This window comes from Oncorhynchus gorbuscha, linkage group LG19 (assembly GCF_021184085.1).
Source record: "Oncorhynchus gorbuscha isolate QuinsamMale2020 ecotype Even-year linkage group LG19, OgorEven_v1.0, whole genome shotgun sequence".
In the NCBI taxonomy this organism is placed as follows: domain Eukaryota; kingdom Metazoa; phylum Chordata; class Actinopteri; order Salmoniformes; family Salmonidae; genus Oncorhynchus; species Oncorhynchus gorbuscha.
In genome coordinates this window covers 9,555,913-9,580,625 of record NC_060191.1, presented here as the reverse complement: position 1 = coordinate 9,580,625, position 24,713 = coordinate 9,555,913, and the positions used below count along the sequence as shown (strand labels likewise).

The following is a 24,713-nucleotide window of genomic DNA, read 5'->3' as shown; positions in this document are numbered from 1 at the left end:
CTAACTGACTTGCCAAAACTACAGTTTGTAAACAAGAAATTTGTGGAGTGGTTGAAAATCAAGTTTTAATGACTCCAAGTATATAAACTTCCGACTTCAACTGTATGTATGTACAGTGGGGAGAACAAGTATTTGATTTTGCAGGTTTTTCTACTTACAAAGCATGTAGAGGTCAGTAATTGTTATCATAGGTACACTTCAACTGTGAAAATCCAGAAAATCAAGTTGTATGATTTTTAAGTAATTAATTTGCATTTTATTGCATGACATAAGTATTTGATACATCAGAAAAGCAGAACTTAATATTTGGTACAGAAACCTTTGTTTGCAATTACAGAGATCAGACATTTCCTGTAATTCTTGACCAGGTTTGCACATACTGCAGCAGGGATTTTGGCCCACTCCTCCATACAGACCTTCCCCAGATCCTTCAGGTTTCGGTGCTGTCACTGGGCAAAACCGACTTTCAGCTCCCTCCAGAGATTTTTTATTGGGTTCAGGTCTGGAGACTGGCTAGGCCACTCCAGCACCTTGAGATGCTTCTTATGGAGTCACTCCTTAGTTGCCCTGGCTGTGTGTTTCGGGTTGTTGTCGTGCTGGAAGACCCAGCCACGACCCACCTTCAATGCTCTTACTGAGGGAAGGAGGTTGTTGGCCAAGATCACGAGATACATGGCCCCATCCATTCTCCTCTCAATACGGTGCAGTCGTCCTGTCCCCTTTGCAGAAAAGCTTTCCCAAAGAATGATGTTTCCACCTCCATGCTTCACGGTTGGGATGGTATTCTTGGCAAGGAGTTTAGACCAAAAAGCTCTATTTTTGTCTCATCAGACCTTCTCCCATTCCTCCTCTGGATCATCCAGATGGGCATTGGCAAACGTCAGACGGGCATGGACATGTGCTGGCTTGAGCAGGGGGACCTTGCGTGAGCTGAAGGATTTTAATCCATGACGGCGTAGTGTGTTACTAATGGTTTTCATTGAGACTGTAGTCCCAGCTCTCTTCAGGTCATTTACCAGGTCCTGCCATGTAGTTCTGGGCTGATCCCCCACCTTACTCATGATCATTGATGCCCCACGAGGTGAGATCTTGCATGGAGCCCCAGACCGAGGGTGATTGACCTTCATCTTGAACTTCTTACATTTTCTAATAATTGTTGCCTTCTCACCAAGCTGCTTGCCTATTGTCCTGTAGCCCATCCCAGCCTTGTCCAGGTCTACAATTGTATCCCTGATGTCCTTACACAGCTTTCTGGTCTTTGCCATTGTGGAGAGGTTGGAGTCTGTTTGATGGAGTGTGTGGACAGGTGTCTTTTATACAGGTAATGAGTTCAAACAGATGCAGTTTATACAGGTAATGAGAGAGAACAGGAGGGCTTCTTAAAGAAAAACTAACAGGTCTGTGAGAGCCGGAATTCTTACTGGTTGGTAGGTGATCAAATACTTGTGTCATGCAATAAAATGCAAATGAATTACTTAAAAATCATACAATGTGATTTTCTGGATTTCTGTTTTAGATTCTGTCTCTCACAGTTGAAGTGTACCTATGATAAAATTACAGACCTCTACATGCTTTGTAAGTAGGAAAACCTGTAAAATTGGCAGTGTATCAAATACTTGTTCTCCCCACTGTACATGCCATTGTGTTGTAGGTTATTGTCTTGCTGAAAGGTTAACTTGTCTTCCATTGGCTGTTGGAAAGCACACCAAACAAGTTTTTCCTCTAGGATTTTGCTTGTTGTTAGATCTATTCTGTTTCTTTTGTCCTTAAAAACTCACTTGTAGTTGCTGATGACAAGCAAATCCATAACATGATGCAGCCACCAGCATGCTTGTAAATATGAAGAGAGTTACTCAGCGATGTGATGTGTTGGATTTTTCCCAAACATAAAGCTTTGAATTTCAGGACTAGGGTTGCAAAGGGTCGGAAACCTTCCGGTAAAATTCCAGAATATTTCAGGAAATTGTCCATGAAAAGTTAAGCCCAGGAATTTTGCTAAAATTCATCAAAAACGTTAGCTTATAACAGTGAAGCTTTTTTTGTGGGATACACGTAAGGCAATTCTAAGTCTTGACATATTTTGGTTAAACTACACCCAGTTCAATGGAATTGAAACCCTCTGCATACACAATGTATTCTTCCATCACATGTGCAGTGCACTCTTCCATCACATGTTAAGCTGATTCTCGAGATATTGCACACTAATGAGATGCTATTGAGCCCAAACTACTACACTGTCTGAGCCAAGGACTACATTCTTTCTGGGAAGTTTTGATTACAATACTGGGTGGGGTGAATATATTTTTTAAGACATACATTATTTTTTGTTAACCAGTAAATATTAGCCTACAGCAAAGTGTGTTTAAATAATTTCTAACTTGTTAACCTTTTTTGCTAGTTAGTTTTACCATGTGGGTTTTAACTTGCTTGAGCCTGCTTACTGTTTCCATACAGGTTTCATTTAAAAAAAAAGATCTTACAAAAGGAGTTGTTTAATCTAACTGCTTAAATATTTATCTGTACATGGAATTGTACACTTTTCAAAAAAAACAAAGGGAACACTAAAATAACACATCCTATATCTGAATGAAATATTCTTAAAAACTTTTTTCTTTACATATTTTGTTGTCAGCACATTCAACTCACACAAAAATTATCAATGGAAATCAAATTTATCAACCCATGAAGGTCTGGTTTTGGAGTCCAGATACTCAAAATTAAAGTGGAAAACCACACTACAGGCTGATCCAACTTTGATGTAATGTCCTTAAAACAAGTCAAAATTAGGTCTCCTGAGGGATCTCCTCCCAGACCTGGATTAAAGCATCCGCCAACTCCTGGACAGTCTGTGGTGCAACGTGGCGTTGGTGAATGGAGCGAGACATGATGTCCCAGATTTGCTCAATTGGATTCAGGTCTGGGGAACGGGCGGGCCAGTCCATAGCATCAATGCCTTCCTCTTGCAGGAACCGCTGACACACTCCAGCCACATGAGGTCTAGCATTGTCTTGCATTAGGAGGAACCCAGGGCCAACCGCACCAGCATATGGTCTAACAAGGGGTCTGAGGATCTCATCTCGGTACCTAATGGCAGTCAGGCTACCTCTGGCGAGCACATGGAGGGATGTGCGGCCCCCCAAAGAAATGCCACCCCACACCATGATTGACCCACCGCCAAACCGGTCATGCTGGAGGATGTTGCAGGCAGCAAAACGTTCTCCACGGCGCCTCCAGACTGTCACATGTGCTCAGTGTGAACCTGCTTTCATCTGTGTTCATCTTGCACAAAGGCGGAGGTAGAGGTCCTGCTGCTGGGTTGTTGCCCTCCTACGGCCTCCTCCACATCTCCTGATGTACTGGCCTGTCTCCTGGTAGCACCTCCATGCCCTGGACACTACGCTGACAGACACTTTAATAGTTATCCAAGATGGTGTAGCAGTAACTCATCCTATCGTATCGTCTCTCTGTAAATATAGTCTCTTTTTCGTTTTAGATATTTTAGATATTTTTTTTCTTCGCATATCTTTAAAAACATTTTGCTAAACCTAAGCTTCCAAATACTCTTCTGCAACCCGCCAATGTAGCTACTTTTCCTAAAGTAGTTATATTTACTTCGAAACCGAAACCCTTCAACTGAAGCTAGCCAGCTATGCTAGCGGTCTTCAGCTAACCTTTAGCTCTCGCCAGTTCGAACAACGCGACGCTAACCAGAGCATAACGGACCTATTTATTTTTTACCCCCAGATTCCCACCACAAACGGAACATTCTTCAGCTGGATCTTCACAACTAGCTATCGAGCTAAACAGCAACCCTGGTTGATTACTCCTGGCTAGCGTTTCCACCCACGTAGCTTGAAGCCAGCCCGGCCAGAGCTCCTAGCATACTCCTGGGCTTCTATACCCGGATCCACGACCGGTCTATCGATGTCACCGCATGAAGAGGAATAAACAGACTCACCCCATCGCAACGTCCTCCAAAGGCTAACTCTCTAGCCCTCGCTATCTCCTTGCTTGCTAACTCTGCATGCTAACTGCTAGCTTGTATAGCCCAGGTCCGCTAACTACTACCTTGTTCACCCCGGCCTGCTAATCTGTTAGCTTGTTAGCACAGGCCTGCTAACCGTCTGCATCGCCGCGTCCCAAAAACGCAGTGGCCCATATGTACTTTCCATCTCTAAAATGTGTTTATACCTTCCGGAAACCTGCCTCACCCAATGTGATACGGAATCGCTATGATCTTTATTTTTAGAACACACTCAAGAACCTCCAGAAGCTAACCAGCTAGCTACAAGCTATTTAGCTACCAGCTAGCTAGCTACATGCTACTTAGTCATTGTTAGTTTTCTTAACCTGGATAACACTCACCAGCCCAGCCCCCCTGCCCCATCCACCGCTGCCCCTGGACTCTGATCACTTGGCTACATAGCTGATGCACGCTGGACTGTCCATTAATCACGGTACTCCATTCTGCTTGTTTGTTTTATCTGTCGGTCCCGTTGCCTAGTCAATGCCATTTTACCTGCTGTTGTTATGCTAGCTGATTAGCCGTTGTCTCACCTAGTTTTAGCTAGCTTTCCCAATTCAACACCCGTGATTACTGTATGCCTCGCTGTATGTCTCTCTCAAATGTCATTATGCCTTGTATACTGTTACTCAGGTTAGTTATCATTGTTTTAATTCACTATGGAGCCCCTAGTCCCACTCCTCATACCCCTGATACCTCCTTTGTCCCACCTCCAACATATGCAGTGACCTCACCCATTACAACCAGCATGTCCAGAGATAAAACCTCTAACATCACCCAGTGCCTGGGCTTACCTCCGCCATACCCGCACCCCACCATACCCCTGTCTGCGCATTATGCCCCGAATATATTCTACCATGCCCAGAAACCTGCTCCTCTAATTCTCTGTCCCCAACGCTCTAGGCGACCAGTTTTGATAGCTCTTAGCCGCACCCTCATACTACTCCTTCTCTGTTCCGCGGGTGATGTGGAGGTAAACCCAGGCCCTGCATGTCCCCAGGCACCCTCATTTGTTGACTTCTGTGATCGAAAAAGCCTTGGTTTCATGCATGTCACCATCAGAAGCCTCCTCCCTAAGTTTGTTTTACTCACTGCTTTAGCACACTCTGCTAACCCTGATGTCCTTGCCGTGTCTGAATCCTGGCTCAGGAAGGCCACCAAAAATTCAGAGATTTCCATACCCAACTATAACATCTTCCGTCAAGATAGAACTGCTAAAGGGGGAGGAGTTGCAGTCTACTGCAGAGATAGCCTGCAAAGTAATGTCATACTTTCCAGGTCCATACCCAAACAGTTCGAACTACTAATTCTGAAAATTACTCTCTCCAGAAATAAGTCCCCCACTGTTACCGCCTGCTACCGACCCCCCTCAGCTCCCAGCTGTGCCCTGGACACCATTTGTGAATTGATTGCCCCCCCATCTAGCTTCAGAGTTTGTTCTGCTAGGTGACCTAAACTGGGATATGCTTAACACCCCGGCAGTCCTACAATCTAAGCTAGATGCCCTCAATCTCACACAAATCATCAAAGAACCCACCAGGTACAACCCTAACTCTGTAAGCGAGGGCACCCTCAGACGTCATCCTGACCAACTGGCCCTCCAAATACACCTCCGCTGTCTTCAACCAGGATCTCAGCGACCACTGCCTCATTGCCTGTATCCGCTACGGTGCTGCAGTCAAACGACCACCCCTCATCACTGTCAAACGCTCCCTAAAACACTTCTGTGAGCAGGCCTTTCTAATCGATCTGGCCCGGGTATCCTGGAAGGACATTGACCTCATCCCGTCAGTTGAGGATGCCTGGTCATTCTTTAAAAGTAACTTCCTCACCATTTTAGATAAGCATGCTCCGTTCAAAAAATGCAGAACTAAGAACAGATACAGCCCTTGGTTCACTCCAGACCTGACTGCCCTCGACCAGCACAAAAACATCCTGTGGCGGATTGCAATAGCATCGAACAGTCCCCGCGATATGCAACTGTTCAGGGAAGTCAGGAACCAATACACGCAGTCAGTCAGGAAAGCTAAGGCCAGCTTCTTCAGGCAGAAGTTTGCATCCTGTAGCTCCAACTCCAAAAAGTTCTGGGACACTGAAGTCCATGGAGAACAAGAGCACCTCCTCCCAGCTGCCCACTGCACTGAGGCTAGGGAACACGGTCACCACCGACAAATCCATGATTATCGAAAACTTCAACAAGCATTTCTCAACGGCTGGCCATGCCTTCCGCCTGGCTACTCCTACCTCGGCCAACAGCTCCGGCCCCCCGCAGCTCCTCGCCCAAGCCTCTCCAGGTTCTCCTTTACCCAAATCCAGATAGCAGATGTTCTGAAAGAGCTGCAAAACCTGGACCCGTATAAATCAGCTGGGCTTGACAATCTGGACCCTCTATTTCTGAAACTATCCGCCGCCATTGTCGCAACCCCTATTACCAGCCTGTTCAACCTCTCTTTCATATCATCTGAGATCCTCAAGGACTGGAAAGCTGCCGCAGTCATCCCCCTCTTCAAAGGGGGTGACACCCTGGACCCAAACTTTTACAGACCTATATCCATCCTGCCCTGCCTATCTAAGGTCTTCGAAAGCCAAGTCAACAAACAGGTCACTGACCATCTCGAATCCCACCGTACCTTCTCCGCTATGCAATCTGGTTTCCGAGCCGGTCACGGGTGCACCTCAGCCACACTCAAGGTACTAAACGACATCATAACCGCCATCGATAAAAGACAGTACTGTGCAGCAGTCTTCATCGACCTTACCAAGGCTTTCGACTCTGTCAATCACCATATTCTTATCGGCAGACTCAGTAGCCTCGGTTTTTCGGATGACTGCCTTGCCTGGTTCACCAATTACTTTGCAGACAGAGTTCAGTGTGTCAAATCGGAGGGCATGTTGTCCGGTCCTCTGGCAGTCTCTATGGGGGTGCCACAGGGATCAATTCTCGGGCCGACTCTTTTCTCTGTATATATCAATGATGTTGCTCTTGCTGCGGGCGATTCCCTGATCCACCTCTACGCAGACGACACCATTGTATACACTTTCGGCCCGTCATTGGACACTGTGCTATCTAACCTCCAATCGAGCTTCAAAGCCATACAACACTCCTTCCGTGGCCTCCAACTGCTCTTAAACGCTAGTAAAACCAAATGCATGCTTTTCAACCGATCGCTGCCTGCACCCGCATGCCTGACTAGCATCATCACACTGGATGGTTCCGACCTTGAATATGTGGACACCTATAAGTACCTAGGTGTCTGGCTAGACTGCAAACTCTCCTTCCAGACCCATATCAAACATCTCCATTCGAAAATCAAATCAAGAATCGGCTTTCTATTCCGCAACAAAGCCTCCTTCACTCACGCTGCCAAGCTTACCCTAGTAAAACTGACTATCCTACCGATCCTCGACTTCGGCGACGTCATCTACAAAATTGCTTCCAACACTCTACTCAGCAAACTGGATGCAGATTATCACAGTGCCATCCGTTTTGTCACTAAAGCACCTTATACTACCCACCACTGCGACTTGTATGCTCTAGTCGGCTGGCCCTCGCTACATATTCGTCGCCAGACCCACTGGCTTCAGGTCATCTACAAGGCCATGCTAGGCAAAGCTCCGCCTCATCTCAGCTCACTGGTCACGATGGCAACACCCATCCGTAGCACGCGCTCCAGCAGGTGTATCTCATTGATCATCCCTAAAGCCAACACCTCATTCGGCCGCCTTTCGTTCCAGTACTCTGCTGCCTGTGACTGGAACGAATTGCAAAAATCGCTGAAGTTGGAGACTTTTATCTCCCTCACCAACTTCAAACATCAGCTAGCTGAGCAGCTAACTGATCGCTGCAGCTGTACATAATCTATTGGTAAATAGCACACCCATTTTCACCTACCTCATCCCCACAGTTATTTATTTATTTACTTTTCTGCTCTTCTGCACACCAATATCTCTACCTGTACATGATCATCTGATCATTTATCACTCCAATGTTAATCTGCAATATTGTAATTATTCGCCTACCTCCTCATGCCTTTTGCACACATTGTATATAGACTCCTTTTTTTCTCTGTGTTATTGACTTGTTAATTGTTTACTCCATGTGTAACTCTGTGTTGTCTGTTCACACTGCTATGCTTTATCTTGGCCAGGTCGCAGTTGCAAATGAGAACCTGTTCTAGCCTACCTGGTTAAATAAAGGTGAAAAAAATGGAAAAAAAAACAGCAAACCTTCTTGCCACAGCTCGTATTGATGTGCCATCCTGGATGAGCTGCACTACCTGAGCCACTTGTGTGGGTTGTAGACTCCATCTCATGCTACCACTAGAGTGAAAGCACTGCCAGTATTCAAAAGTGACCAAAACATCAGCCAGGAAGCATAGGAACTGAGAAGTGGTCTGTGGTCACCACCTGCAGAACCACTCCTTTATTGGGGGTGTCTTGCTAATTGCCTATAATTTCCACCGGTTGTCTATTCCATTTGCACAACAGCATGTGAAATGTATTGTCAATCAATGTTGCTTCCTAAGTGGACAGTTTGATTTCACAGAAGTGTGATTGACTTGGAGTTACATTGTGTTGTTTAAGTGTTCCCTTTTTTTGAGCCATGTATCATTATTTTTTTACTCATTTTTTTCTTATCTTCACAGGAAAATGCCACGGGCAATATCTGACGTGTGGAGACATTTCACTGCAGCTAATGTAGAAGGAAAAGCTGTGTACATTTGCAAGTACTGTGCCAAATCATATGTGAAGAATGCAACAAAGATTGAAAATCATCTGGCCAAGTGCATAAAGTTCCATCAGAGCCCACAACAAGCCACCTTTTGTCAAAGTCCCTCTACTGCTATTCGAGGTTAAAATGACGAGACACCTTATCCATAGCAACAGCTCACGGTCCTCCTGGAATCAGAAGTTTTTTTTACTCAATGGAGGAACGTAGTCAGAGAAATGCTGATGAAGGTCTTGCTCGAGCTGTGTAAGCAACTGGTTTACCTATGATGCTCACAGGCAATGTGTATGGGAAAAGATTTCTGAATGTTCTTCGCCAAGCATACACCCCTCCAACCAGACATGCTTTATCTATAATTTGCTGGATGCAGAGTTTAACAGAGTTCAAGTGAAGGTCAAGCAAATCATAGAGAAAGCAGACTGTACTGCAATCATCTCAGATGGGTGGTCGAATGTTCGTGGGCAAGGAATAATTAACTACGTCATCATCTCCACCCCTCAACCAGTATTCTGCAAGAGTACAGACACAAGGGACAACAGATACACTGGTCTCTACAATGCAGATGAGCTGAAGGCAGTCATCAATGACCTTGGACCACAGAAGGTATTTGCACTGGTGACAAACAATACTGCGAACATGAAGGCCGCTTGGTCTAAAGGAGAGTCCTACCCTCACATCACACCCATAGGCTGTGCTGCTCATGCGTTGAATCTGCTCCTCAAGGACATCATGGCACTGAAAACAATGGATACACTCTACAAGAGAGCCAATAAAATGGTTAGGTGTGTGAAGTGTCATCAAGTTATAGCAGAAATCTACCTCACCAAGCAAAGTGATAAAAATAAGAGCACCACATTGAAGCTGCCCAGCAACACTTCTTGGAGTGGTGTTGTCGTCATATTTGACAGTATCCTGGAGGGGAAGGAATCTCTCCAAGAAATGGCCATATCACAGTCTGCCAATATGGACAGCCCCATCAAGAGGATCCTCCTGGATGATGTATTTTGGGAGAGAGTGGGTAAGCAGCCTGAAACCTATAGCAGTAGCCATTGCACGGATTGAGGGAGACGATGCCATCCTGTCCGATGTTCAGACTAGAGGTCGGCCGATTAATCGGAATGGCCGATTAATTATGGCCAATATCAAGTTTTCATAACAAAATCGGTAATCTGCATTTTATCTTTGAATCACAGCCTACTTGCCAAACGGTGATGATTTAACAAGCTCGCTCGCAAAACAAATCACTGTCATTGCACCAACCTAACCATAAACATCAATGCCTTTCTTAAAATCAAAACATAAGTATATATTTTTAAACTTGCATATTTAGTTAATATTGCCTGCCAAGATTAATTTGTTTTAACTATGGAAATTGCGTCACTTCTCTTGCGTTCTGTGCAAGCAGAGTCAGGGTATTTACAGCAGTTTGGGCTACCTGGCTCATTGCGAACTGCATGAAGACCATTTCTTCCTAACAAAGACCGCAATTAATTTGCCAGAATTGTACATAATTATGACATAACATTGAAACTTGTGCAATGTAACAGCAATATTTAGACTTAGAGATGCCACAAGTTAGATAAAATACGGAACGGTTCCGTATTTCACTGAAAGAATAAACATTATGTTTTTGAAATGATTGTTTCCGGATTTGACCATATGAATGTATTTCTGTGTGTTATTATATTAAGTCTATGATTTGATAGAGCAGTCTGACTGAGCGGTGGAAGGCAGCAACAGGCTCGTAAGCATTCATTCAAACAGCACATTCCTGCATTTGCCAGCAGCTCTTCGCTGTGCTTCAAGCATTGTGCTGTTTATGACTTCAAGCCCATCAACTCCCGGGAATTGGCTGGCAATACCGGTGCATATAAGAACATCCAATAGTCAAAGGTAAATGAAATAAATGGTGTAGAGATAAATAGTCCTATAATTCCTATAATAACTACAACCTAAAACTTCTTACCTGGGAATATTGAAGACTCATGTCAAAAGGAACCACCAGCTTTCATATGTTCTGAGCAAGGAACTTAAACGTTAGCTTTTTCACATGGCAAATATTGCACTTTTACTTTCTTCACCAACACTTTGTTTTTGCATTATTTAAACCAAATTGAACATGTTTCATTATTTATTTGAGGCTAAATTGATTTTATTGATGTATTATATCAGGTTAAAATAAAAGTGTTCATTCAGTATTGCTGTAATTGTCATTATATATATATATATATATATATATATATATTTTTTTTTTAATTAAAATCGGACGAGTAATCGGCATTGGCTTTTTTTGGTCCTCCAATAAATTGGTATCTGCGTTGAAAAATCAATCGGACGACCTCTAGTTTGTTCATTTGCGCTCGTTAGCATTTAGCTAAAAGACTAATAGACTGCCAATGGGCCTTTTTTTGCATTTTGAGCCCCTTCTGTGCTATACCAGTTATACTGTAAATCCCGGGATGGCAGAATTACGGTATGAAAATCTCAATTCCACCCAAGAATAATAGATCAGTGGCAAAGGATGGGAATAGGTTTAGAATAGGCTAATACTTACTTTTGGAGGGATTATGTCCGGACCGTACGGGGCCTTTATATCCTTTACGATCAGATTCAAATCCTGTGAAATCATCTTCCTGAAAGGCAAGGTCAGATTATTAACTTTGGACACCCAACATTCTTTTTCTGACTGTTTCACAATTTTACATAACTAGTTTGATAACGAATATGTATTTGAAATTGATGAATAGTAGTTTACATGCAACAATTAGGCCTAACAGCTTTGACAACAGTGACAATAACCTAACAAACCCAACAAACACACACACCTGAACACAACTAGGCTTATGCAATAGATAGATAGAACTGGTACTGTTGACTACAGAATATTTTTTTTTATATCCCAACCTTGAGGGACAAGAGTAGCATGGCAATCAAAAATGATTTAAAATTAGATTGTGTAATGTCATGTAGAGAGTAGATAATTCCCTGGTAAGGGAATTATGCTGAGACTCCTATTTTTTACATTCAATATATTCTAAACAAAAAAACATTGATTTCAATGTAGAACAAACCATACAACTCTATGCACAAGGACGACTTTGAACAATTTACACAGAAAATTTCACAAAAATACATTTACTGGAAGAACTGTGCAGATGCTAAATTTGGTAACAGTAAAATCTCCCTCTGTTTATGCAACTGCATTTCCCAAAAACTTCAGAGATGTACGCAGAAAGAATGGAGTGTCAGCTATGACATGACACCTCGACTTTGAAAATCTATTTTGGTTATTGAATACACTATGTGAAGTAAATTTACAACCGGTAATGAGAACAACGATAGCAGAATTACCTAAATCAGTCCCTGATCTGTACTACACAAATGCATAATTATGTCACTCTTCATGGTGTCCTGAATTAGGTACACAAAGATAAAAATATGCAATATCATACTTTGCATATATGGGTATTATTCTACACACTGGCCATTATTCTCACGAGCCCATGACCAAATTTGGTTGGTCCGGATGAAATCTGAACCAATCATAGACTTGTAGGTCTACAGTACAGAGGCGGCAGGTTAGCCTAGTGGTTAGAGCGTTGGACTAGTAACCGGAAGGTTGCAAGTTCAAACCCCTGACCTGACAAGGTATCTGTCGTTCTGCCCCTGAACAGGCAGTTAACCCACTGTTCCTAGGCCGTCATTGAAAATAAGAATTTGTTCTTAAATAAAAGGTAAAATAGATATAAATAAACAGTACAGCACATACTAGGGATGCAAATTTCAGTCAATTCTGCTGCGACCATCATTAACTGGTAAATAAAACAGCTACATTTTCCCAAACAGTAAAATGGTGTGATCAACCGAAAATACTATACATGGAAAAAGAGCAGCCATTTTTCATTAAGAGCTTACATGCAAACATGCAACAATAGCAAGCCTATTGTCTTACAGTCAAGCCTATTATGGAACATGCAACGCTTGTAATGAAGCAGGAAATAAAATGTCATTGTCAAACATTTGCCAAAATGCATTATGCAGGAAAACACAGCTCTAAAACAGTGCACCTAATGCGAGTGGTTTCATGTGTGACAGACATTAAAATCTCTGTCACACAAAAAGATGGGAAATCTAACAGCAACAATTAGGATGAGTTGCTAATATGACTAGGATTGAGCCTTTGGGTTTCTTGACAACAAAAGAAAGTTGATACGAAAACCAATAGAACAGTAGAAAAATTTAAGTTATTAAGAAAGTTTATATAAAATAATTACCTCCGTTTTTATGGGCAACCTTGAAGCAAGGTAAGACATGCTTCATTTGAAGTCAAGTAAAACTTTCAGGTTTCAAACAATTATACTGCCTAAAGCTCATGCTGCAGTGGTGGGTGACGCACTGCTAGCCTGACTATGGTTGACTATAGCATATGTACTCGAATGTTGAGAGTTGAGATTGAGAAATAAAAAGTTATATATAAAAGCATGTTTCACTCCAATACCATTTTTTGAGGAACTGCTCTCTGACAGGTGATAGGCTATTCTCTGTATGCTGTGCACGTGTGACAGATAAGATACATGACAGCCAACGAAAATACACATGGCCAATTTAAATCTCCTAAATTATGCAAAATTAACCTATAGACTGATAAGCATGAGCGGTCAAATGTATTTTCGGCTGCTAACCAATTAACGGTTAACTGTTAAGATCCCTACTTAGTACAGTAGACTCTACTGTACCGGGGGTCGCGTTAGAGTTCAGAAATCAAATTCTGAGCTTTAAACCATCTCCCATGTGTTTTGTTGAAAGGCGTTTTTTTTTTGGTTTCAATTGAGTGATCAGGGGTGTGCAACTATAGTTCTCCTTCACAGAAAATACATTAGTGCAACACATTCAGCAGAAAATAGCTTCACTTTCATCAGATGACAACAGAAGTGCAACACTATTTGGCTAGCAGCCATACAAGTAAAATAGCTTACAATGAAAAAAGCAAGGTATTTTTTTGCAAAAACGATGCATGGCCATCATATTTCCATTGTTCATCATAGAAAAAGAGTAGCCAGCTACATTTCCTAATGTGTTGCTTGAAGTTAATCTTGCATTTTACCGGAGAAAAGTAGGCTACACCGAGAAAAGTGGAGAAGTGCAACTGAAGCACAAAAAAATGTGTCTGATGCTGAGCAGAAATTACTATAAGAAGCATTTTAGATCTGTGCTTACAAAACGCAGCAAGATACATTATCTTAGGAGTTCTCTTTTTCTGAGTGAAAAACGCAGGATTCTGCATTAAAGCGTAATGAACTATACTCTTATAGTCTTTACTGTACCCAGCTGTGCTTCACTGTACTGTGCAAACTTGTGAAACACAGGAGTCTAGGATTGGTGATCGGACCAAATCTGAACCAATCGTGGGCGTTTTTGTTAGGGCCAAATTAAGGCTGGTCTAGAACGACCAAAAACATCCAGACTCCTTGACTTTTTCCAATAACAACCAAAAATATTTTATAGTCTTATTCTAAAATGTACCACTCCCCCCTTCAATCTACACACAATACACCATAATGACAAAGCAAAAACAGGTTTAGACATTTTTGCAAATGTATTAAAAATAAACTGAAATATGACATTTACGTAAATATTCAGACCCTTTTCTCAGTACTTTGTTGAAGCATATTTCAGTGTTCAAGTCGGGGGTCTGGTTGGGTCACACAAAGACATTCAGTGACTTGTCCCGAAGCCACTCCTGTGTTTTCTAGCCTAGTGGTTAGATCGTTGGGACAGTAACCGAAAGGTTGCTGGAACGAATCTCTGAGCTGGCAAGGTAAAAATCTGTCCTTCTGCCCTGAGCAAGACAGTAAATAACACACTCTTCCCTGGGCGCCGAAGACGTGGATGTCAATTAAGCCAGCCCAAGGGGGGAAGACACATTTCAGTTGAAGGCATTTAGTTGAACAAATGATTAGGTATCCACCTATCCCTTTCTTGGGTGTGCTTAGGGTCTTTGTCCTGTTGGAAGGTGAACCTTCACCCCAGTCTGAGGTCCTGATCGCTCCGGAGCAGGCTTTCATCAAGGATCTCTCTGTACTTTGCTCCGTTCATCTTTGCCTCGATCTTGACTAGGCTTCCAGTCCCTGCCGCATGCTGCTGCCACCAACAAGCTTCCCTGTAGAGATGGTGCAGGATTCCTCCAGACGTGACTCTTGGCATTCGGGCCAACGAGTTCAATCTTGTTTCGCACGGTCAGAAAGTTTTTTAGGTGCCTTTTGGCAAACTCCAAGCAGGCTGTCATGTGCCTTTTACTAAGGTGTGGCTTCCATCTGGCCACTACCATAAAGGCCTGATTGGTGGAGCTCTGTCAAGGAACTTTGGAGCTCTGTCAATCAGAGTGACAGAGCTCTTGGTTGCCTCCCTCTCCAAGACCCTTCTCCCCTGATTGTTCAGTTTGGCCAGGCGGCCAACTCTAAGAAGAGTCTTGGGGACTCCGAACTTCTTCCATTTAAGAATGATGGAGGCCACTGTCTTACAATACTTTCAATGCTGCATAAATGTTTTGGTGCCTTGACACACAATCCTGTCTCGGAGCTCTACGGACAATTCCTTGTTCTGACAAGCACTGCTAACTGTGGGACCTTACATAGGTACAGGTGTGTACCTTTCAAAATCATGTTCAATCAATTGAATTTACCACAGGTGGACTCCAATCAGGTTGTAGAAACATCTCAAGGATAATCAATGGAAACAGGATGCACCTGTGCTCAATTTCGAGACTCAGAGTAAAGGGCCTGAATACTTACGTAAATAAGATATCTGTTTATTTTTTTAAATAAATTTGCTATAATTTCAAAAAACCTGTTTTCGCTTTGTCATTATGGGGTATTGTGTGTAGATTGATGCGAACAATGTTTTTATTTCATCCATTTCAGAATAAGGCTGGATACTTTCCGAGTGCACTAACAGTATGCCAATGGGAGCGAGGACAGTAGCAGGTGATTCAACGGAGGTTTGTGACTATGACTTCCCATTGTTGACAATTGCAGTCATTCCATTAATGATTACTTAATAATTGATAAACGAAAATGGGTTATCGGTAAAAACATGAACTAATTGGTAGGTCTACATTTACTTGTTACTTCTGTGAACTTTCGTTATCCTCCCTCCACGTGAGGGAGAGAAATGTGAAAATATCTTAAAGACGTGGGATTTTGGAATTACAAGGCACAAGGAAACATTTCTTCAACTTAAAGGCAAATCATTTCTCTTAAACAAAATATGAATTGCTTATATTAGTTGGCAGGGGGTCTATACTTCAACATTGATGTATTTCTAATACCTTTTATGACTTCCTGGTAGATATTTTTAAAGACCCTATCCCATCTATTTTGCCAGAAATCAATGACAATTTTTATTTTATAAATACGTTTATGCATCTGTTCCTTCATTTACCAAAAATAGACTCTTAGCTTTTATTTGACACCAATTTGATATGCGCCTACGAACTTCACATTGGTGCTTGTGGGCCATTTTACATGGAAATGACCAAGTATAGTGTAATAGGTTACTGCCTTCTTGGAATAGGTCTTCCATGTCAAATGTTTACCATCATTGTGATGCCCAGTTATCGTGCTAGTCTTGAACACCAAAGTATACCATTACAAACCCAACACAAGTGCACTGGACAAGCCATTACATCAACTAGTTAAGTTAATAATTAAAAACAACAGACCAAGCACATCTTTCAAATTCTCTTCTCCAGGTAATGCAGTTGTTCATGGATGGCGAGGCATTACCAAGAAACCAGCAGCAATTTACCCAGTCATGCCTGGGAACTGGGGAGGGGTTGGGCCTCTAACTACATCTGCTACATGCCTGTTAATATGCAAATAAAGTCGATATTGTGGCAGCGGCATTTTGTCAGCGAATGTGGAGCAAGGGTCCAAGTCAGATTATTAACATATGAATACTTATCATTAGGTAGGCCTAGGTCATTTATATGTCAAATTGCAACATCTAATATGTAGCAGGTCAAGTAACGTTAACATCTCACATCATGGAAAATTTACCCACTACCGGGTTTCGTTATCATAGGTTTCCCTCCAATGACTTCTCCAACAAATTAGTTACATTATCAAGCGTTACACTAATTGACTCAGTGACTGCGACAAAAACTGACCTGGGTGACACTCTGCAAACCATGTTTTTGAAAGGAACGTGAAATGATCCCCATAAACGGTAGTTAGCCATCATAGAGAGTAGGTATCTGACATAGCCCCTCCCCCTCTTGAATTCATAGAAACATTTGTAGCTACGTTCGTTACTCACTGCAGCAATTACAGGCATAAACCAGCTAAACACTCATTTAAGACAAATACCTGGCTAGCTAGCGTGGGTGTAAGTTATTCGTGGTAAATGGTGTCTAACTATCCATAGAGCTCCAATGCAGACAAATATTACATTAGCCTTCCCCTTTGTTAGCTAGCGCTATTGACGAACATCTCATGAAGTCGCGCTCCTGCTAACGTTAGCTAGCTAACTAATGTTGACACTTAAAGCAAAGTATTATGAAACGGAGCTAACTCTACATGACACACACACACACACCAACACAGGTAACCAAAATGACATGATAAAAGAAGCAAAAATATACTAACTCCAGCAGCGATTTGGGCTCTCACCTCTTCGCTCCCACTTGAGCTGTATCCAGCCTCCGCTAAGCTCTTGTGGTTCGACTCTATCCCAAGTAAACGCAAGTGAGACTGGTCCTCGTTTAACGAGAGAACCAGGCTTGTGGGCCTTGGGCCTCCAGCATTAGTCACATCGTCAGCTTCTGCCCCTGATCGGTCGAGTTGCCATCGCTTCTCAGAACGCAAGCGGCTGCGAGACGACCAAGGCCGACCAGGGAAGCGACCTCGGGGTGCAGCAGTACCAACTTGGCCTCCTATGGCAGCCGCGGTTGCTGATCCGCATCCCGCTGCCGCCATCATAGCTTCAAAAACAACACCGATAGCAACTTGAGGTGAGACAAGAGGGAAGGCGCGAGATAGGGAGGGGGGACCCCGCAAGGCTGCCGGGAAATGAAGTAAGTCCAAGAAAAGCTTCACAGGGTAACTTGCAAATCTTTATTTAAATTATGATTGGAATTTATAGGAGTGGTGTGTACAATGCAATATGTAATGCAAGTAATAAACCCATTTGATATTAAACAAAGGACACATTGTTCGATCATCGTTTGATTACAGCCATTACGATTATTGATAAGTAACTACAAGGGCCAGCTTCCCTCCATGCAAAAAAATACACATTTTGTGAATGGCCATCTACCGCTGTACCAACATGTTTAGGCTTGTCCCTATTCCTCAGTGGCCGAGCGGCATGTCCACGTCTTCTGATATGATCATACTGAATGAACCACTGTACATTATGTGCAAGCTCCTTATATGAGAGAGAGAGAGTCAACGCACTTACATCAAGCTCTAAACATAATTTGAGAAGAAGAGAGTCAATGCACCTGAATCAAGCTCGAAACATAAATTGAAAAGAATAATTGAAAACGTCCACAAGTCTATGCCTATATTTGCATTGATAAGAAGAGAATTGTGGTTATATATTGTAGTAAACTTAATTGATGGAAAATATTCACAGAATAAGACAGGCGGGTTAACAGTAATTTTGCAACTGCAAGGCACATATTTTGCATGTCTTTTGCATGGCAATTCAGATAATCTGCACTGTCAGAAATCATTTTTTTATATTTTTTTATTTCACCTTTATTTAACCAGGTAGGCAAGTTGAGAACAAGTTCTCATTTACAATTGCGACCTGGCCAAGATAAAGCAAAGCAGTTCGACAGATACAACGACACAGAGTTACACATGGAGTAAAACAAACATACAGTCAATAATACAGTATAAACAAGTCTATATACAATGTGAGCAAATGAGGTGAGAAGGGAGGTAAAGGCAAAAAAGGCCATGGTGGCAGAGTAAATACAATATAGCAAGTAAAACACTGGAATGGTAGTTTTGCAATGGAAGAATGTGCAAAGTAGACATAAAAATAATGGGGTGCAAAGGAGCAAAATAAAGAAATAAATTAAATACAGTTGGGAAAGAGGTAGTTGTTAGGGCTAAATTATAGGTGGGCTATGTACTGGTGCAGTAATGGGTGATTTACTACAAGCAAAAGTTAATTACATTGTTTAAATATATTTAAATTGAAATGCCAAAACATACGTTTCTATTTACGCTTTCTGAACTACATTACCCACAATGAACTGGCGGGGGGGGGGCAGCATGGACGTCACATCCCCCTCTTCAGAAAACTGGAGCAGGAAGCGGAAAGGAAAGGAACGAGTTGAAATGCTCTTTTGTGTTGATGTTTTGAGCTGTTTAACGTTAATTTGTCAAGTAATTTAGAGCAATTTGACATCTATTTAATTAAAGATTACAGGTAAAAGCCTCGGAAAATATTATTAATGCTGTCTTTTCTGTAATAGCGGTTCCTATAGAGGACAATTGCTGTTAACATTGTAGTATATATTGTTAGCCATCCAGCACGCAGTATTTTCGACTGCAAAATTTAGCTACTAGCCTACACATTTCCCCTTAAAATACTGAAATAGTTCGCAAAATTGGTGTTTAAATGTTATTTTATCGTGTAATCTGGGAAGATAGCCAGGCAAAAGTTGGGTGGAAACACAAGACTTGTTCCACTCTTATCTATAGGGGGCACCCTCATTTTACAGACGGGCAGTTCCATGAAGCCGACATGTGCCAGTCTAGAGCTTCAAAAGACCCTCTCACTTTTATACTCTTCCTTCATACTTCAAGGTCTCTTTGAAAAGCTGTCAATACTAAGGGGGAAATAACAGGAAATCGACATGAACCTAGAGCGCCTTCCAAATGAGGAGAAACTCACCCTCTGCAGGAAATACTATTTAGGTAAGTGAACTACCAAGTGTTGTGCTCTAATTATAAGCCATGTGAAATCATGAACTACCCAATGTTAGTGTTGTGAATTGATGTTTTCACAACGTTGTTTGTATATACAGTGGTTGAAAAACACGTTTTAATGACTCCAACCTAAGTGTATGTAGACTTCAAATTTTATGTGTGTGTGTAGTAATACTGTAATGACTTTGTCTCTCTCAGGGGGATTTGCATTCCTTCCATTCCTGTGGCTGGTGAATGTGGTGTGGTTTTTCAAAGAGGCCTTTGTAAAGCCAACATATACTGAACAACTCCAGATCAAAACATGTGAGTACACAGATGAAGTTCTGTGAATTAATATAGCTAAAGATTCCTGTACAAATGATTAGTTGTCCAGGTTTGCTGTGGCTCATCCACATACTGGATAAATAATACATTTATGTTACAGGTTGTGTGTCTCATGAGCTGTAGGCCTATGATCCATGATGAGATAAGATGATCCAGCTAAAACAAAGTTGGCTTTGTATTAGTAAAGCATGCAGTTTCTATGCAAACATGACTACAATAAATGACATCTCTCTTTCAGATGTAAAGCGTTCAGGGCTGGGGTTGCTACTGTGGGTTGCAGTACTCACCACATGGATAACCATATTCCAACACTTCAGAGCAGAATGGGGTGAGGTGGGTGACTACCTCTCCTTCACCATTCCACTTGGCATTCCCTGAGACAGACAAGGCGGGAAACAAGAAAGCTTCCTACTGTATAAAACTTGACCATGACAGAATTAATAGACAAATCTAACAGGTTGAAATAGTTAAATGTGTAGTTGATCTCAATGGATAATCATGGTAATTTTCTTCTGGGCTTTAATGAGTGGGAAGTTGTCTTGTGAACACTGCACCTTTTTCCCCAAATTGTGTGTAGTGTGTGGATGTCTCAACACGTTTAAGTAAATTTGGAAGGTTAAACAGGCGAATGGTATGTATGACAAAAATAAATGGCAAATTCATAAACGTTCTAAATTAAATGGAAGTGTATGCTTTTTTTATTTGCTGTAATAAAGTTTTGAGCTTATATGCTAGATCGTGGTCTAGTGTGCATTTCATTAGACATTTGGCTCCTATGGATAATATGAATGGTATGCGCATAGCTTTTGATAACAATATCCAATTAGCTTTGTGTTTAGTAAGTCAGTATTTGTGTAACACTGCTCACGATAACAACATACTTATTCCAGATCATTTATTCATATTCTCCTTTGTACTCTCACAGTGTAAACAATTCCGACATTGATGAGATATTAGCCAGTAAAGTACTTTATGATTGCAGCATTATGATTAAGTCCTTAAATGAGGTCCGCCTTAGGCCAATCTCTTATCAAACTCAATGCCTCTGTAGCAAATGTTACCACCTCCTCTCTTCAGGACCATGGTTGATGCTGTTTTTAGTTACTCAGTCAAAGACTACTTCTATTACCAACCGATGCCATGGCAGACACGTCATCCCACCAGCTCCAGTACTTAACACATGTCCATTGAGTGCCAGGGTTGTATAAGTCACACAACTGTCTGCTCTAAATGGGGTCAAGAGGCAGTGGATGTAAACCCAAATCAGATGTGTGTGATGGATGGTCATAAGATACCCAATCGATGAGGTGCTAAGACCTGTGACATGCTGGAGGCTTATATGACATTGTTGTGCATGTGGTGTCAGTGTAATTGTAGAACATGATGTTCACCCTGCATGTCATAATGACCTAATTATTATAAGGTAGTTTTAATACGCCCCCATTCCTCTCCAGGACAAAGTGGCTCGGGGAGACTAGCCAACATTAGTCACGGATTTGTTCATCCCTCTCTTTGGGATTTCTATCTCTAGAAATTACAGAATTATAAAAATATTGAATAATTTTTCAAATAAGGCCAATGTGATTGAAGATCAGTGTGCTTAACACCTGCTTCACATTGATCAAAAGATAGTTACATGAACAATGTAACAGAAAAATCTGAAGTATGTAGACCTATAAAATAAATATTGTAACATCTTTAACATTCCAGTGTTTGGGAAAATATATTTACATGGTGTGACATTGACAATGTTTGATCTTGTTCAACCTCTGTTTAATAAGGGGAGGTAGAAGATAATAATCCCCATTCCCCAATTATTAACCCGGGATAAACACCGTTTATGCAGTGTAGGCCTAATGGATAATCATTTTAAGCCTGTCAGAAAATAAAATTGCAATATCTAATAACTTTTCAAGGAATCTGTAACAGCAATTATTGAGCAGTCCAGTCCGTTATGCAGTGTATCCCTAGAAGGAAGAGTCTGAACTGTTGCCTGCAGTGTATCCCTAGAAGGAAGAGTCTGAACTGTTGCCTGCAGTGTATCCCTAGAAGGAAGAGTCTGAACTGTTGCCTGCAGTGTATCTCTAGAAGGAAGAGTCTGAACTGTTGCCTGGCAGAACACTGTATTGAGATTACCGCTTTTGGCTGTGTTGAATGCCAATTGCCAAATCACCAAAAGGGGCTCCACCAGAGCTCCCAACAGATGTCAAGGAAAACAATTATGTTAGGTTAATTAAAAAGGTGCATGAGATGGAAACATTCCTATTATCACACGTACACTGGCATGTGAATATTGCCACGTTTACGTGGTAGTCGGAACTAAGAAACTAAAATTTCCGACTTGCTAACTGGTCGTGGTTACAGTATACAGTACACGTGCCGCATGCAATCAGTTGGCAAATCAGAAATTCACGAGTTTCCTAGTTCTGACTAACACTTGAACGCGGCATATCACCCTTTACTGTCACATGCTGTCTGGCACGGATGCACTGTTTGGGGGGTTCACCCCTTTGATGTAATTTTTAAACAGACAATCCCGGAAAGTAATGGATAACATACAGCAAAAAACTATTAGAAAGTGAAATTGTATAATGCATACAAATTATCTCAAATTAAATGAAAAAGCGATATGATTTTGAAGGAGGATTGTAACAGTTACAAAAAAGCGATATGATTTTAATCGAGAACATGGTAACATTTCCTCATATATGGGTTGATATGATAGGGAGGATTGTTCCTTAATAAGGCATGTGCCTATTCTATCGAAGCCTTTGATCACAACTAAAACAAAATCATAATTCCCAGGGGTTCTGGTGGTGAATCCAAAGCAATCCAGGGTGCCCAACAGCGAAGTTCCCGCCTCATTATGTAACTCCTGCTATCATAAATACAGATCTTAACTGGCACTTCCACAATTTATGTCAGGGAAAAGGGCAGAGTCAGATACACGGACGCTGCAATCCATCCTATTGGCAGTCAGAACATAATACGATTTGCAGGCATCTCATAACGGTAAACGCTAACAACTTCTGGGTCTCTGGGATTTTACACTGTGACCCTTCCCACCAACAATTTGAAAGGTCTTTGAGGGTCAAGCGGGTTTTGGTATTATTTACTGCAATATTCCAGATTTGTCAAGGACTATAAAAACCATCGCTGTAGCCTTTACGAATCAATCACTTTATGAACCTCAGCAGTGAAGCAGCGGGTATTTTGTGGTTTAATTATTTCTTGCTTCATTCTAACAACTTCTATTCGGCTAATATTTTATCGAATAGACCTACATTTATTGGACTATAATTTTTCCCATTTGCTATTTCTTTCTGTGGCCTAAAATATTTGTAACATAATCGGCCCATATGGGTGTGAAAGGCTGTAGTAATCACTGCATATTTTATTTTGACCTCAGACGTGAAATGGCATTCGATCTGCCACCCACTTTTCCAGCCAGTGGTATCGCATTCCCGGGCTTAACGGGACATTCGGGCTGTACTCATTCACCCCAGTGACGGAGCACACTGGCCCTGCACAGGTAGGTTTATTCCCGTAACACTGCATGCATGCAGTGCTCTAATCTCTCACTGATGAAACAATTTTTAGATTAATTTTTAATGACTTTGTTCTGTATCAATGAGGTAGCCTTGATAAATGACTTTTGTGTTTTACTCTCTATATTCTGACATTTTAATGAATGCCCATTTATAGCAGGTGCTCTTGCATTTTCTTATCGTTTGAATATAATTACATAGAAGTAGATTAAACCAGCAGTAATAGAGCAGCAATAGTGTCAATTTGAGTAGTAATATTGGGTATCTTCCCCTGTTGCCAGGTGTGTTGTGACCACAGTCGATTCACAGTTCAGGTTGATGTGAAACACTTCAACCCAGAGGAGCTGATGGTCAAGGTGACAGGAGACTTTGTGTAGGTCCAAGGGAAACAGAAAGAGAAAAAAGTAAGCAACTACTGTGTTGCATGTATTATGCAAGAGTTGTTCTCTATTCATAATCACATTTCCATAGTTTGTGATGACAGACATTGAATATAGCCTGGTTACTATGCAGTCCATTTCTGCTTCAACCAACTACCGACCAGACTGGAAACCAAACCACTTGTTAGCCTGAAAATGAGCATTCCTCGCGGACTGGGTTCACTATAAACGTGTGTTTGCAGGATGGGTCGGGGGTGGTGACGCGATAGTTCAACTGGCGCTACAGGATTCCAGAGGGTGTGGACTCCATGGCTCTGTCGTCGGCTGTGTCGCCTGAAGGTATCCTCATCATATCTGCCCCTATGCTGCAGGGGGAGAACTCCAGACACCTGTCCCACTCAGAATCATGAGCATACACACCCTAGGAACAAACACACAATCCATAGGAACCAGTGTTGGGGAGTAGTAAACTACATGTAGTTCAACTACTAATTTAACCACATTTTGCAGTAGATGGTGACAGTTCAAATCTTGGTAGTATTTAGTAGTTAACTTATTTTTTTGCCATGTAGCAGTGTAGCTAACTACTGGGATTACACTACTTTTTTTGCAAATAGAAAATTAATTATGGGTGTAGTAAGCAATAATTTATTTTTCAGTATTACCCCTTTCTAGTTCTCAATTGAAACATAGTTGTTTAATATGCTAAATTACACATTCTGTTAACATCTTACTCCAGAATGAACTGTTCTTGCAATTTGT

General features: G+C 41.7%; 2 protein-coding genes and 1 pseudogene across 4 annotated transcripts in view; 2 read left to right on the top strand and 1 right to left on the bottom strand.

The window, feature by feature from the left end:
* LOC124005299 (histone-lysine N-methyltransferase 2A-like) overlaps positions 1-17,753 on the bottom strand; it is an 80,488-nt gene extending 62,735 nt beyond the window's left edge. For 2 of the 3 annotated variants that reach the window (XM_046314428.1, XM_046314429.1), the window contains exons 1-2: positions 17,399-17,753; positions 11,308-11,386 (exon numbers count right to left, since the gene is read on the bottom strand). In XM_046314428.1, coding sequence (XP_046170384.1) covers positions 11,308-11,386; positions 17,399-17,731 — 412 coding nt within the window. In that variant the 5' untranslated portion in view covers positions 17,732-17,753. The remainder of the gene's footprint in view (positions 1-11,307; positions 11,387-17,398) is intronic. The other variant, XM_046314430.1, reaches the window with a different exon arrangement.
* Positions 17,754-19,039: 1,286 nt separating this feature from the next.
* Positions 19,040-20,757, top strand: LOC124005313 (gamma-secretase subunit PEN-2). Its single transcript, XM_046314449.1, has 4 exons — positions 19,040-19,196; positions 19,577-19,687; positions 19,898-20,002; positions 20,262-20,757. Exons 2-4 carry the CDS (start codon positions 19,627-19,629, stop codon positions 20,399-20,401), a joined length of 306 nt encoding a protein of 101 aa, XP_046170405.1. The 5' UTR covers positions 19,040-19,196; positions 19,577-19,626; the 3' UTR covers positions 20,402-20,757.
* Positions 20,758-23,439: 2,682 nt separating this feature from the next.
* LOC124005312 lies at positions 23,440-24,597 on the top strand (annotated as a pseudogene).
* The last annotated feature ends 116 nt before the right edge of the window (positions 24,598-24,713 follow it).